Raw genomic sequence first — 15,597 nt, forward strand, 5'->3', positions numbered from 1 at the left:
AGCCAAAACCAGCACAAGCAGCTGTCTCTCTAAAGTAGGTACTACGGACTAGATGAATGGATGGTTTTTCTTTTGTGTCCACTTTGACCAGTTGTTCCAAGAAGTAATTGCTTATGATAGCTCAGGAATTAATCACTGCATCACTTCCCTTTTTGACACTTATCCAACCTACCAAGTAACTGCAATTTCTTATAATTACTGTTTTCTTTGGAAGTCTCTGCACTGTCCAGTGCCTGTTGGCAATATAGCCCTAATGCTCTAATGGTTTGGGACAGGTTAGCATTCATTCATAGTTCTTTTGACTCTAAGCTTTCTATAATGCATCACACAGATCCTTTATCTGTACGACCTCCTCTGTTACCCTCCTTTAATCAGATGTTTCGTTGATCCCTAGCTGTCTTTTTACTGATTTTGTGAGGTTGCTATTGTTTGTAAAATAAGACATTTCAGTTCACCTGCTCTCTATTGTTTTTAAGATTTCTGGAATTTGTATTTGTCTGCTTGGTTATTTTTATGTTTTGCTTAGAACTTTTTGTTGAGGTATTTTTCCATAGTTTTCTGCCTGATCATTATGCAGTTCTACCTTCTTTTGGAAATACAGTGTTTAATTTAATCTCTAGTGGATGAGTCATCCTGCACTGTTTGTTTTAAACATCTGTTGGCCTTTCCCAAGTCTATAGTGTAGTCTTCTAGATTTTATGAATAATGTGACATTTTTATGTAATCACTTGTCAGAGCCAAATCGCATCTGCTTGGTCTAAGGTTTTTTTCCTCTCATAGTAGCTTAATTTTAGAACTATTTGAGAGGATATATTGCTGAAAACTATTTAATTTCAGCTTTGACTAAAGGCATGCAACCCAACGTTGTTGTTTTGGTGAGTCAACTGACAGTCTAACCAACTGAAAATTTAGGCGGATTTCAAAAGCAATAAAAGCACTTGGTGCTAGTGCTACTTCTGAATTCCTTTACCACTCTTTTTACAGCCACAGTTGTTGGGGGCTTTAAGAAATTAATCTGTTCTGTTTGTTCTCACTCTTCATGCAGTCCAATTGTCATTCTTAATCTTCGCAAACATACACAAAAATCAGGGTAAGGGAATTGGTATCTTCACACCCAGTACAGCTGGATATGCTAGAGGAGAGAAGCAGTACTTGTATAGCGAGAGAAGTTTAAAGAAGAAAAAGTGGAAATTACTTAATCTGTAGATTTATATTTGGGCCAGGTGTCTTGCTGCTAAGTGTCTCACTACTGTTTGGTTTTTTTTTGTGGCCTTTTTTTTTGTATAAAGCAGACATAACGATTTCAGATGCTTGCTTACATCATCTTAGAAGGGTATGAACGAGTTTTTGATAATGTAGTCATGCCATTGACTATGGAACCTGTTTCTGGAGAGCAGGCTAAGTTTGTCAGATTTTTGTATATGTTAAATCAGCTTGAAATGAAATATTGTCTGGTGAAGATACATCAGAATTAATATTGACACCTGAAATTGCAAATCTTAGGGGAAATACTAGCAAAATATTACTTCTTTTAACTTCTTTATTGAGCCTTTGTATATAGAACTGGATATCTTCTCTGGTAGCTAAAGTTTTGAACCCATACGTAGAATATTTACCATCATAAGTGTTTGGTTTTTAATTACTGCTTTGCAGAGGTTTCAGTTCTGTTGTGTACATGTTTTCAGAAAAATGTGTGACTGTTTTGTAAAACAAACCATTGAACAGCTAGAAAAAACTGTTTAAACTGAAACTGATTCCTTCCTTTTATATCCTTCTTCTATCTTTCCTTCCTGAATAATCCTTTGATTTTTATAATTTCCTGTAGCAGGTTTCAGCAGTCCTTTCTGAAGGAAAAACTTCATTATTCCATCTCTGGTGTAAATGTGTTTGTGGCTCTTGAATTTTTGCCTGTAGGAACAGATTAAAGGAGCCTAAGCAGGAGTTTCAGCTTTTACAGGTGTATTTGGAGGACATGTTTTTGTCTATGACTTCTGATATATATTCTCTGGTTTGTTTTGTTGTTTTTTTTTTTTTAATCTCCCAGATTGCTCAGAAGTATTTCTTGGTTAAGCAGCACAGTAACTGTGTGTGCTGGGTTGAACATGGTCTGCTCGTGTGTAGAGTACAGTTGCGAGTACATTAGAATTATATTTTCCTGAGTGAACTCTAACCCTACATACAGGAGGAATAACATAATCTGTCCTGTCATATATATGGGAAGGCTTAAAGGTTATACCACGTAACCTGTCTAAATCACTTGGACTGAGAAGCTGGAGCAATTGCTTATGCATGCTTCATGTATGTGTGTCTATATAAAGACAGGTATTTACATATCTGTGTGCAGCAACTGCATGGGACTTATCCAGCTGCTGGTTTTGTGGATTTCTTGGCCTCTTTTAACAGATCTGTAAACCTGGTCTTTACTGTCTTCCTTGAACCTTGTGTAAGTCTTCTGAAGACGTTGCAAGGCACTAGTTGTCTAGAGTGACCTGCATGGCAGCTTAACCTTATTGTGCACCTGGATATGTTGCAAGGAAAAGCACTGAAGTAGAACCATGTAAGTTAGACGTGAGAACTCTGAATTTGAGGTAAATGTTTTTCTAATGGTATTAGCTGTGTATAAAATGGAAGAATGATAGGTGTGGGCTCCTTCTGAAGATATCTATTAGTATTGGAAAAAATTTTTAGAGCGTTAAATTTGGTATGGCACTGGACTTATGTGAAACTCCATCCCTCTAGTTTCATAACCTTTGAATCATGAAACTATCTCTTTGATAAATATTGAAGCAAACGTCTCATTACTTGCTGTTGCTGCACTTTGGCACATGCACCAGTTTGATTATCTCGCAATTTGAGTAGTTAATCTCTTTCCCTGCTTAATATTTAGCAAAAATTAAGAGAATGTCCTGAATTACAGCTTTTTTGTTTATAAAATTTGTTCTTTTTCCTCCCTAATGAAGTTGGAAGTAAGCCTGAATCAAATAAAATGTTTTCTGCTTTAATCCTGATATTTTTATATTCTCTGTTCTTATGTGAAAGACCTAGACTAGGCTATCCAGCACATAATTTCCTTAAGCTTTGTTTTGAAAGCAGAGGAATCTTATTTTGTATAACAAGCAATTTATTTAAATCAGTATTTGTTGCTTTGTTTTCTTTTAAAACCTTCATCATTTTTTCAGATGTGATATCTTTAGTTATTGCAGTCCTGTTGTAATGTACTAGTTATCTATACTTTGGAAAAAAGGTTGATGGTGCCCAGTGTATTGTGTATCCATAAAAAAGGACATTAATACAGAAGGGAACGGACTCAGCTCTAACCTTATTTTGTAGAAGCATGACTGGGAGTTATACGTATTAAATTCCATAATCTTGATTTTTATTCCCCATCACCCCACCCCCAGCTTCTGGGTGTGTGTGCATGGTGATGAGAAGTCCAGAACTGAGTAAGGTGCTGGGAGTTTATCGCTGACCTAACTGGAGGGATTAGCGCTTTCCTGGTATGTGGCATTTACCTTGGATAGAACCCTCAATTACAAGTTTATCAGTGTCTTGCTCTGAACTATTCCAGAATGTTATTCCTTTGTGGTTTTCCTGTATTCCTGTACAGAAGTATTAAATAGCAGGACTTTTTTCCCCAAATGTATCTCATCTTTACAGTGTTCAGTATTTTTAATTTTGTGTTATCACCTGGAAAATATTACCACTGCGGTTAGCGTAAATGTTGTGATAAACTGCTTTTGCAGTTACTTTCAGTTCTCATATTTTAGTTCTGATACCTTTTCAGCATTCTTATTAGTGAAGTCACCTGTGAGGGGGTTAACACTAGTTATCACAATTTCAGTAGATTCTTTTATATGATCTTGTTACTGGAAAATATTTAAATTAAAGTAATTTTATAGCAAGACTAATATAGTATTTTAATCACTTTTGACAGCTAAAAGGTCTGAAACTAAAATTTTGGATATTTTAAAAGAAATTGATTGTAAAAGCAACTTTATGTATGGGCTCTAGGTGGCAGGATTGTTCTACGTTCCTGAAATTCACAATAGTGGTGAATTTAATAGCGAAATTGAAAAGGCAAAGGTGTGCCCGGTTAATAGCAACTAGTATCCTCATTAGTGCTTTCAAGTGGAACAATTGTATGGTTTTAGAATGGCTGTGCACAAGTGTAATGGCATGGTATAGATTAAGTTCCCAAACTCCACCTTATTGTACATTAGCTTACTTAGTAAAACTGGGAAGACTGCTATATTGCTGCTAGGCTCTAGTGCAGATGTTTTGAATGTGGCACTTAAAGGAAACGTGGGCCAGATTATAAAAACTGTTTGTATTGAGCAGTGATTAATCTTGTTTTTTAAATAGGAACCTTGAATTTGTCAGAAAAAAATGTAGAATAAAGCATTATGTTTCCTGAAAAAAGATTTAGGTCAGCTATAAAGTAACTTCACCAATCTGAAGCACTACTTCTACAACTGTTAATAAAATGTGTTTCTGTATGCTGCATTCATAGGAGAAATAAACTTAGATTAGGTACGAGGGGGATCTTTGAGCAGATTTTGTGCTGTGCTGTATGTTCAGATTATTACAGTATTGTTGTTCTTTCATACTTATGAATAAGCCCTTGTGCTGTTTCAAATTAAATGTTCCGGTTGTCTTTCATATAATACTCTTGCTGTAAAAATTTAGTGAAGGTAATACGGAACAAGTGTGACGTGGAACTTGTTACTGAAAACAGAGTCCACAAATACACAGGGCAAATAGATACATTTTCAATTTAATGCGGTAGACTGTAGTAATACTTAAATGAACTTTTTGACTGGAACATAAAGAAAAGTTGTTTGATTCCCAGAGTCATTTTTTGTGAAAGGGAGTGTCTGATTTTTATTTTTTCCTCAGCAATTAGTAACAAATTCAGTTTTATTAAGTTTTTCATAGGTTCCCTAATCTGACAGCTTAAAAAAAAAATTAAGTTGTGTACTCTGCTTCATTTGGTTAGCTGTATAAATCCCAGTATATTTTTATGAGTTTCTTAAACTACTATTGTCCTGAAAGTACAACTAAGATGACCTATTTATTTAGGTGGTTCTTTTTAAAATTGTGTGGTAATCCGCTTCTTGTGTGACTTCCTGTAGTATGGTATGTACAGGTCAAAAGGGTACGTGGAATAGTTTGAGAGGTATCGTGAGCTCTCTGCAAACATGCCTGTTGGTGCAGTTGAGCATCTTGTCCATTTTACGTGTTATTCAAATGAAAGTAAATAAGGAAAATAGGAGAGGGGTGTGTGTGTGTGTAATTCAAAAAGGAAGATTTATTACTTCACAACTATATAATTCAAGATTACATTTCTTTATCTGAAGGGTTCTTGTGTAAGGAGAGGAAAGATGCTGGGTCAGAAATGATGGAAATTTTTATGGTCTGAATAAGCACGGTGCAGAAAATACCAATTATTCACATAGCCATTCTACCAATGCATTTGCGTGCTTGCAGTTGCTTGTGACTGGCCCTGAACATCAGTCTTGCATATGCCCAGCCTTTGATTCTGAGGGCAACCTAGCACACAATATGAAATGCAGTGCTTTAGGACTATCTTTAAATTAGAAGAGCAAGGAAGGAGACAAGATCAAATTAAATGTTGGTGAACAGTGTAGAATTTCAGATACAAGATCCTGAAGATCCTGTATAAGATAGATGTTCTTAGGTATAGGAAGGTAATGCCTTAAATGAAAGACTCCAGGTGTAAGTATGTGCTTTAAATTGAAATGTGCAAAATATTTTGTTTTAAATATAGAGTTCATCAGTTCACATTCCATATGAACAATTATTAATTTCTGGTGTACTTTTATGAGACCGCCTGAATACTGTTTACATTTTTGATGTCATGTAGTACATAGGAATTGCTGGAAATGTGTGATGGAAACATAGCATTTCTGGTACTGCATCATGCCTTTCAGTCTGTCAGTGGCTGTGAAGGACTTTGCTTGATATGCTCAGACATTCTGCATTCTGCAGATCTTGATCATCCTGGGATGCACATCCAACACTCAGCTGTAGGGAAGTTCTGAAGCCCTATAAGCCATGCTGTGTAACAGTGTGTGCTTCTAGTTTTACATGTTAAATTTAATTTTTTATTTTCTAGATGATTGAGGTGAAGCGTATATTCTATAATTTTCTTTGCCTCAAGAATTTTCTATGAAGCTGAAATCAATATTTCTCCTTCATGATCATTATTAGATTTTTTTTTTTTCTTTGCTGGCCTGAAAAAGCTGCTATTGTGACTAGAAGCCTTTGTTAATGAGCATTAGGGTTATGGCTAGTTACAGAAATTAAATATAGTTTGCAGAATGAAGATTGCAGTTTTTCAGAATAAATTGTGATATGATTAAATGGAAGTATTTTTTTTTACAGAAGGATTTTTGGTAGTGTTGTAACTTAAGTCTTCCCCAGCAGAGCAGGCTGATTTACTTGCTCTGCTATTTCTCCTCAAACAGCCTGGTGTGAAATTAACACCAGTGATAGTAACTTTACTTGGTGTATGTTAGTCACTATGTTGGCAAGGGATAGAGCATCCGTGCCAGTAAATTTTCAGAATTTACATACTGTTGCAGGCTTTCCTCAAGAATACGTGTGACTTTTTTTGTAAGATGATGGACTATGTTTATCTGACTATTGTTGCTGTTATTGATTGTCTGTTGGGTACTATTGTTTTCCCTACCGATTTATGTCTAGAGCATGATTCTTCTGTTTAGAGGCATGAGTAAGGATGGGTGGAAAAATGTATTATGATAGGGCTTTAATTAAGAAAAGATCAAAAGCCCAGTTTTGGTAGTTGCTGTGAAATATTTTGCCTCTTCCTGACACATCCCCCACCTCACCACACCCACACCCCCAGTGTGATGAATTATTAGGTGTAGACACGTTTAGAATCAACAGAGAGCACTTTCATGGGAGTAGCAGCACTCTAGGCAGGTAAGGACAAGGATTGATGGAATTGTCCTTTCACATACTTAAGGAAGCATCGTTTATAAATCATGTTCAAATTTTTTTTAAGACTTAATGCAGAGAAACAGATTTTTCTTTTTTACTACCTGCTCTGTCGCCCAGATCAGAAGGTTTTAGTAATGTTGCATTTGCTATTAAGTTTAACTAAATCTAGGGCAGAAGCTACAGGATGTTCATATTCTGATCTCTGAAGGGATGAACAATGAAAATGAGCAGTCTTGCAACTCTGCAGGCTTTGCAAATCAGTTGGTACCTGCAGTGGACTTACTGCTCAATCATTTGTCTGTTACAGTAATGTAATCCCACATCCCTGACCAAGCCATTGAACAGTAAGATGATGATACTAGTTTGAGTGCTTGTTAAAACACTGCTGGCTTTTCCCCTTCCAAACAGATACTAGTTTTGGCTTGGGGGGACCTGCATTTTTATGCTGTGGAAGAAAGACGTCAGCAAGAACACTTTGTAATTCCATGCTTATTAGCGGCGACTTCTCAGCAGATGGGAGAAAATTCTGGGTTTTTGTTACCTGAAAGAATTTAAAATTCAGTCCAGGACATACAGTTTCAGGATGTTAAAATCTGAGATGCTAAAATGCCTTTGAAAAATTCATAATTTGAAATTTAAGTTTGCTTTAAGAGTATGTTAACTGTACGTTTTATGAATGAAATATGGATATGAAAGCTGGTTGTAGCTTCCTTGTGACTGGAAGACGACTTGCTTTTACATGAACAATCACGCTTATAAAATTCCTCCTCTTGTAATTTAATTAGTTCCCCTTCCTGAATTTCAGAAGACTGAGTAGCTTGTTGTTTCTAAGGGGGCAGTATGTGGTGAAGCACAGCAATGGCAAGAGCTGTGATTGATAGGCTGCCCAGTCAGAGTTTGGGATATATCTCTGAATTTCCAGTGAAGGCATGCAGTTAGACTTATTTTCTGAAGAACAGGGCTGATTTTGAGTATTCTTGTAGAATTAATATGTGCATAGCTCACAGCTCTTTTAAAGTGTTGGGGTTCCCCCCCCCCCCGATTTTTCTGACTGAAAAGAACTTCAAATACAGTTTTGAATGAGTTCATTCAGTCTTTGTGAAAAGAACTTGGTTTGCTCAAGGAACAGCTTTGCCTTTAAAAGTGGTTTCTGATGGTCTTCTAGTTCCTGCCCCTCTGGCTCAGAGCAGATTGACAACATGCTGACTGAGGTCAAGTGAACAAGCTTAAAGAAGCTTTGCATTACAGCTCGCTCTAAACGATTTCTACAAAATTCACTCCAGAAGTCTTTGTTTTGTAATTCATGCATTTGTTTTGTAATGCCAGTGGTGTTAATTAACACCACTTCAGTGTTAGCATACAATACTCTGGAAGAATCTAAGCATTCTGTGAATACTTTATACTATTCTGAACCAGTAAAAAAGCTGTTTTTCTTAATTGATAAAAGGTTTTTTACTGATGAACCATTACTGAAAATTGTCAGTAATAACAGACTTTGTGTACACGTAGCTCTATAGCTTAAAATGCCTACTGAGTGGTAATGTAATAATTAAACTTTTGAAAGGCATATGCTTAGCGTCTACATTTTTGTTTAGAATAAAGCAGTCATACTAATATTACCAGGAGGAATGTGTTTTAAAAACCGTGATAGATATCATTTGTTCAGTTGTGCCTCAATGAATTGGTTATCTGAAAAAACACTGCATGAGATCATTAGAATTATCCTGGATGACTCTTGAATCAAGGACTTGCGAATGTGATTTCTGTACTTACTTCCTTCAATTTAAAATGGAAGTCTCTACTGCACAAATTGCATGGTGCCAAATGGAGTGAAGTCATAATTCAAAATAAATATTAAAAGAACAGCACCACAGTGTGGCAGGGTTGAGCCTGGGAGCTGTTAACAACCAACTGAAGCATGTTCTGCTCAGCTCAAGAGCCTCGATGGAAAGCACAGGGGGTGGCTGCCTGTCTGCCTTGCCTCAGCTGCTCCATGCAGGATCAGGGAAAGCCTTCTGAGGGTTCATATGGTCTCTTCTCTAAGAGCAGCTGAGCACATTTGGGTAGAGAAAAGCTTCTTGGAGTGGTGGGTTAGGCAGACAGAGGGACTGTGCCTGAGACATCCCATGAGGAGGCCAAAAGCGAGCAGACGTGTTCTCATTAGCAGATGGATATATGGGCCTCAGAGATGAGACTTGTCCTGGAAATCTTGGGTGGAAGTTTCTCTTTCTTGCTACAGCACGAAGTGTTCCAAAGGGACTGTAAGGGCGTGTTAGGCAAGAGGGGAGGAGATTAGTTTACAAAGTCTTCGTGAAGAGTTTGGTTTAGCTTGTGCTGTAACGAAAGCAGTTAGATTTAGCAAGTTTAGGCCTTAAAAAAACAGGGGCTAGCAATGATGCCTTAAAACTCTGTTTATGCTTGAGTCCTGTCACAGAAGAGTAATCAGAAAAGGTCCGTTTGCAAAATTGGTACACTAGTTTTGTTTTTCTGTGAAGCACAAGCTAAGCAAATGGTGTCTTCCACCTGTGCTGTTATGTGAAATGCAGGTAGTCAGCAAGGTTCATAGGTATCTGATATGTTTTTCAGAACTTTGCCAAGAATATTTTTGCAATTCTTCAATCAGTAAAAGCCAGAGAAGAAGGCCGAGCTCCTGAGCAAAGACCTGCACCAAATACAGCACCAACGGTAAGAACAGCACTTTGAATATGAAGGCTGTGTCTTGTCATTGTTAAATATCAGACTTGTTTTGGTTTAGTTCCAATGAATGAAAAACTTCCAAGCATAACTTCACAGATATTCTTTTACTTAAATTACATTTATTTTTATTTCACTAGTTGAATATATTAATCTGTTCAGTACGTTCTTGTTGCTTGGAAATTAAACTGCTAGTGCCAGCTTCTGCATCTATCAAACACTAGCATCTGTTTGCATCTGTTTGCAAAAAATGTATTAGATAAGACTACTGCCATTTCAAACAAAACATTTTGCTGTTTTTCTGACAGATAGGGTAGCAAATGTTTAAGAATCTGGAATATGACTCATGAGTGGGAACAGCTTGAACCAGCTTTCTTTTGCCTGTAATAAATCAGGAAAACAGACTTAGAGCCTTATTGTTTAAGGCTATCTAGGTATTAGACAGGATTTTTTGTATTGTGGTTTTTACTATTGAGTTCTATTAAACATAATGTATTCTGGAACTCAGTGGCAGTCTGCTATAAAAGCTATTTAATCATACTTGGATTTGGTTTTGCTGCTACTGCATTTAACAAAGAACTAAATTGAAATAGCAAGATGAATTCCAACATTTAAATATTTGCTTTGCTGAATTCTGTAAATTGTGTGTGGGACTATTCAGATGTCCCATTCAGAATAGTTGTTAATACATACCTAAGTCATCCACAAAAAAGATTGAATTGGTATTTAGTGTGCTTCTAGATTGGTGCTTTTTTAAAACTTTTTTTCTTAGAATGCCTTTTTTTCCTCCAAATTTGTTTTTATTCTGTAGGTTTAGCAGAATTTTAGCTTAATCAGGCTGGCAAGGAACATTTTGTGTGTGTGGCTGAAGGCTTAATCATGAGTTGTCAGTTGACAGGTTTTTTTGCCCCGCTAATTCTTGACATATTACAAAAACTCAGTGATTTCATAAAACTTAAAAATTTTAGCTAACACAGTTTGTTACAGCTACTTTAGTTTTGCCTCAGGTTATTGTCATCGCTTTTAGTATGTACTTCTAAACTCCATTTCTGTAAAACTGTAAGTGGATGTTGAAGGGGGACATACGACAAATTTTCAAATGCATTGAAACTCCTACAAAAGTGAACTAATTTTGTACTCTTGAGCATTTCCATGTAACACTTTATGAAGTTCAAAACCATCAGATACCTTTTTAGTATGTTTTACAAATCTTAATTAACCTATTTTAGGATCCCACTTTACGAAATAAACAACCTATTCCAGCTGCCTACAACAGATACGATCAGGAAAGATTCAAAGGCAAAGAGGGTAAGTTGATTGTACTGCTTCTTTTAAAATAATTAAAAAAAAAATATTGGGAAAGGAAACCGATGAGTTATAAACCTTGGGTTAGGGCGTTTTCTGTGCCATTACTTTTCAAACCAAAGAAAAGACCAAAAAAAGCTGTAACTATGCCTAAAGATAGCTTTTCCAAGTAATAAAGTCTAAAAGTATTATTTATTAGAAATTAGTTCTACCTCTTAAGAAGTGAACTGACAGCTGGAAGCCAAAACTTCTTGGGGGAAAAAAATTATTGGTTTGGTGAAGGTCATATGCGATTAATAAAAAGTTCCTTCCAGTAATTACAAGTAAATATTATTAGCTTGTTATGTCTCTTTAAATTACAAAACAAACTGGTAACAGCAGTGTGAAATATTAGCTGCCTTCTGGAAGGAAGAATATTTAAGAATTCTCACTTGTTTTAAAATAAGGTGCAAGGCTGAACTTGAGTGATGATTTGTCTTTCTAACTCAAAATTATTCTCATGTGCCCCTTGCTTGCTTTTTATCTTCTGTTTTAGTACTGGTTCTAGTTATTTCTTGTTTGTGTCTTGCTGTGTTTTTATGTAACAAACCTTGTATTTGTTGTGGTTGGGTATTTTTGTGTTTCTTGCAGAGGGCAAGGCAAGCTTTGTTACACTTCTGGGTTGCCTGTTCCTTCTAGTTCTCAAACAAAATCGTTCTCTTCTTTAATGGAACTTCATATTCATGCTTCTACCGAGGGCTTTCTCTTCTGGCTGCAAGAACCTACATGCTGCTAAATGCCATTTTAAACTGTAGATGAGCAATTCAGCTTTTATCTTTTAGTACTTGGCTTTGATCAAGTTAGTACTGTGTTTTGTTCAGGGAAACTGAATAACATTCACAGGCCTTGTATGCGAATTCTCAGATTTTGTGGAAGTGCGGTACTGTAGCTGATTGTGTTCAATTATATATTGAAATGACATGACTTTTTTGCTATGTAAATAAATAAAAAGCAGGAATATGTTACACTACTACTTGGATATTCAGTTTTGATTGTAACTGGAGAAAGAAAAGTATGAAATGTAACACCAAGGAGAATTTCATGCCATAGACATTTGTGAAGGTTTTCCATGCAATTTTAGAATCTGACTGTAGCCATCTCTGAAGTTATTTAAAAAAAAAAAAAGTTTTGTAAATGTGCACTTATGTGTTATGTGTCAGTACATCCTTTAGGTTTTTTTTTGTGTGTGTGAAACATACCATAGGAAATCTGGTGAGATATTCTAATATAACATCTTGAAGTCTATTCCCTGTTGGCCTCAGTATACTTTTATTTCAGACAGTGAAAATACTGGTTCTTTCTTGGACATGTTTCTGTGCCTTAACATCCCAGTTTCTTTTATTTGGCTTAGTCACATACAGAGTTAATTTTGTAATTCAGTTTTCTAGTTGTATTTAAAGAAATACATAGTTTAAGAATAGGACTACTGTAATACCAAGTTAGGTGAGTGTAAGGTAGCATTGGAAATACAAATTAGGTGTCGGAAAGAATGTATTTCAAATACAAAATTGACTTATGAAAGGTACTGAGACAGCATTTATGGAAGTTATATAGAATTAGTAATTAACATCTGCATTTCTTAGGAGAGGACCTAGAGATATTTGAGATCTTCCTCAGCTACAAATTAACTTTAGAAAATAACAGATCATCTTATCTACTCCTGTGGTATTCTATTATAATAGTATAACTTTAAAATTTTAGTCCAACTGAAACTCACAGTGCAGGTAGTTTTCAAAAGCCATAATAACACATAAACATTTTCCTGTGCCATTCAGCACTGGTAATGTGATTTGCTTAAAAGTGAACTATACACGACTTGCAACTGTATCACAAGTGAACTCTTTCCTTAAAGGATCTTTAATTGCCCTCAGAATTAAGTTGTGGCCCCCAAATATTCAGTACAGAATGAGATTGCAAGCAGCACTAGTCATCAATAAAAGTAAAATAAGTCCTTAAAGACTATTTTTTTTTTACAGTCAATCCAGTCAGAATGACGTGTTTATGGAAAGCTTGCAGTATTGGGGATTTTGGGGAGAGAAGTATGAAGGCAAAGAAGCGTGATTATTTAAGTTCTAGGTGTAATAATTTGCAGTCTTTTTATACCTTTCTATCCATGTTTTAGTAATGATGGATAACACTTGAGATGAAGTTGAACCCTATAGGTTTGTGTGACTCTGAAGGGTTTCCACACCTTCTTCTATATGGCTGTGCCGTGGCTGGCTAGAGATTGTGGAAGGGAGGATTGTATGATATGTGTAACGATGTGCATAGTAGTGATTTTGGCTAAAGATTGAAACAAAGCCGAGAGGCAGCATCTCACCTGTTTGCTCATTCCTCAGAGGTATTGGAACTATAGGAAGGATTCACAGTACTTCTGTCCTAGTTACAACATGGTTGCGGCTTATTGTCTATCTGCAGCTTCATATAATACTACAGTATTCATGAAGATTTAAAGTTTAAGCAGCAAAGAGGTGACCTTGTTTTTCTTTGAATGTTTGTGTGGCTTAATACAGAATTTTCCCATTAACAGTCTTGTTCTTGGCATAAACAGTTAAAAGCTCATAGAGCTAAGATAGTAAATTTAGGTATTTTAACATCAGATGCATTAAGTAAAGTGCTGAGTTGCAGCCAAATTTCTCTGCTTCTTGCAAGGGATCTCATACAGTATATCAGGATGCTTCTCTGGTTGGCTTACTTAAAATCTTTATGCCAGCTGGGACAGGCTTTGCTGGTAGAATGGTTTAGATTGCTTTAATAGTACATGTGAGGGGGGTGGTAATTGTGAGGTACTATTCTCGAAGAGCAAATAATCAGTTACGCTGGCAGTCAATGGAACTGCTTATGCAGCCCTGAGTCAGTAGTTGGTAGCTTTCTCTCAAATGAGTGTCTTGTTACTGCAGCTTTGGTTAGGCAGGAGACAGAAATCTTTCCTCTGACATTCTTAAATAATTGTGTGATATATGCCATAGGAAATGTATTAGAATGTCTCTTGCAGTAGGACTCTTATGTCCTAGATATTTCCACATTGGAAGAACATGTTACTTGGCAGTGCACTCATCATGCTGAACTGTTCAAATGGTTTTGAGGTGAGGAGGTGAATGCCCTGCAATTACTTTCCTTGACTGCTGTTTCCTTCCTGTTGGTTTTCTTTCTTTCATGCTGGCAGTCAGTGATGGTATCTGCTCCTCAACAACGCAGAGCTCCATTCTGTGCTGAACTTGCCCTACTTTTTCCTTCTGTAGTTTTATTCCTTTGCTTCATATTACTACCTTTTAGCTTTTTTACACTTTATTAATCTAATTTATTAATATGTATCTTTACTAGTGGTATTTTATTCATGCACAGACCATCTTCTTCGAACTACAATCTGTCATGTTTTCTTGAGCAACATAATTTTTTAAATCCTTTTCAAGATTTAGAAATCCTGTGCCCAAATATTGCATGATGCTTAGGAAGGTATCTCGTGTCCTCTCCTGTGTGCCTGAATGTTTGATATTTAAATACATATTTGTTGATGTGTATGGTTTGCAGCTCAGCCAGTGGTATACTAAAACTTTGAACAGATGTGATTGTTCTATACGACATTTTAGGAAATAAATTGTTTTGGATGCTATGCCTTGTTTCCCCCTCCCCCCCTTTTTTTTTCTGGGTGGATTTACCTGAGATCCTCAGTTTCATATGCTTGTTTCCTCTGTAATTCCAGAGTGTGTAGTAGTGCTGGCATGATAATCTTGAAGACGTAACATTTTCTTGACCCACTGAGTGCATCTCTCAATATAGACGGCAAAGTTTCTCTGTGCTGCTCCAAGTGTTAAGCCTCTAAGACATGTTCAAGGAGCTTTGTTCTTGTTTGCCTGCTATTGTTGTCAAGGTTTCAACATAGCAGAAGCCAATCATTAAAAAAAAAAAAAAAAAAAAAACAACCCAAAAAACCACCCCTCAACACTTTTAGTCCTATTTGGTGTAAATTGGAGAGCAGCTTGCTATACAGCCATGTGATTTCAGTCTGTAATGGTGAAAAGAATATTGTTTACCACATCTAAGAGTTTCCTTCAGGAAAGCTTGCTGTTGACTTCCTGCTATTGTCATTTTATGTTTGAATTATTCTTGTAATTGTGTTGGATTTTCAAACATAGCTGCAGTTTTCCAGAAGCATGCCTGGCTTTCAATCAGTCATAAGTGTTAAGCCTAGGCAACAGAGGACTAAGAAGTTTTTAAACCTGAGGTGACTCTGGACTGTAAACTTTTTTCACTCTCCTATGCATTGTTAAAAAAGTTTCTTTACAAAGTATTTCTCATTATAAGTATTTTCTTGTAAACTGTGTGAATTCTGTTCATACAAGGAGAATAGGAGGACTGGTAGCAGGAGATCCAGAGGTCTGAAGCATGACTGCCTTGTTAGACTTTTACTTATTGCATTCATTTTTAAGGTTATAGGATTCTGCTTGTTTTTCTAGTGGAGAATATGTGCAAGAGATTCACAATTAGAGGAACTGCAGTCTTTTGCCATTTTCTGGTTTGGTGTGACCAAGTAGTCTGATAACTTCCAGTACTTTACATAGACTTCATTGCTGG

General features: G+C 36.2%; 1 protein-coding gene across 1 annotated transcript in view; it reads left to right on the plus strand.

The window, feature by feature from the left end:
• The window catches only part of CDC73 (cell division cycle 73), a 108,834-nt gene that overhangs the window by 17,201 nt on the left and 76,036 nt on the right, over positions 1-15,597 (plus strand). Inside the window, exons 8-9 of the mRNA XM_064454740.1 lie at positions 9,571-9,669; positions 10,908-10,986. Coding sequence (XP_064310810.1) covers positions 9,571-9,669; positions 10,908-10,986 — 178 coding nt within the window. The remainder of the gene's footprint in view (positions 1-9,570; positions 9,670-10,907; positions 10,987-15,597) is intronic.

This window comes from Phalacrocorax carbo, chromosome 6 (genome assembly GCF_963921805.1).
Source record: "Phalacrocorax carbo chromosome 6, bPhaCar2.1, whole genome shotgun sequence".
Taxonomy (NCBI): Eukaryota; Metazoa; Chordata; class Aves; order Suliformes; family Phalacrocoracidae; genus Phalacrocorax; species Phalacrocorax carbo.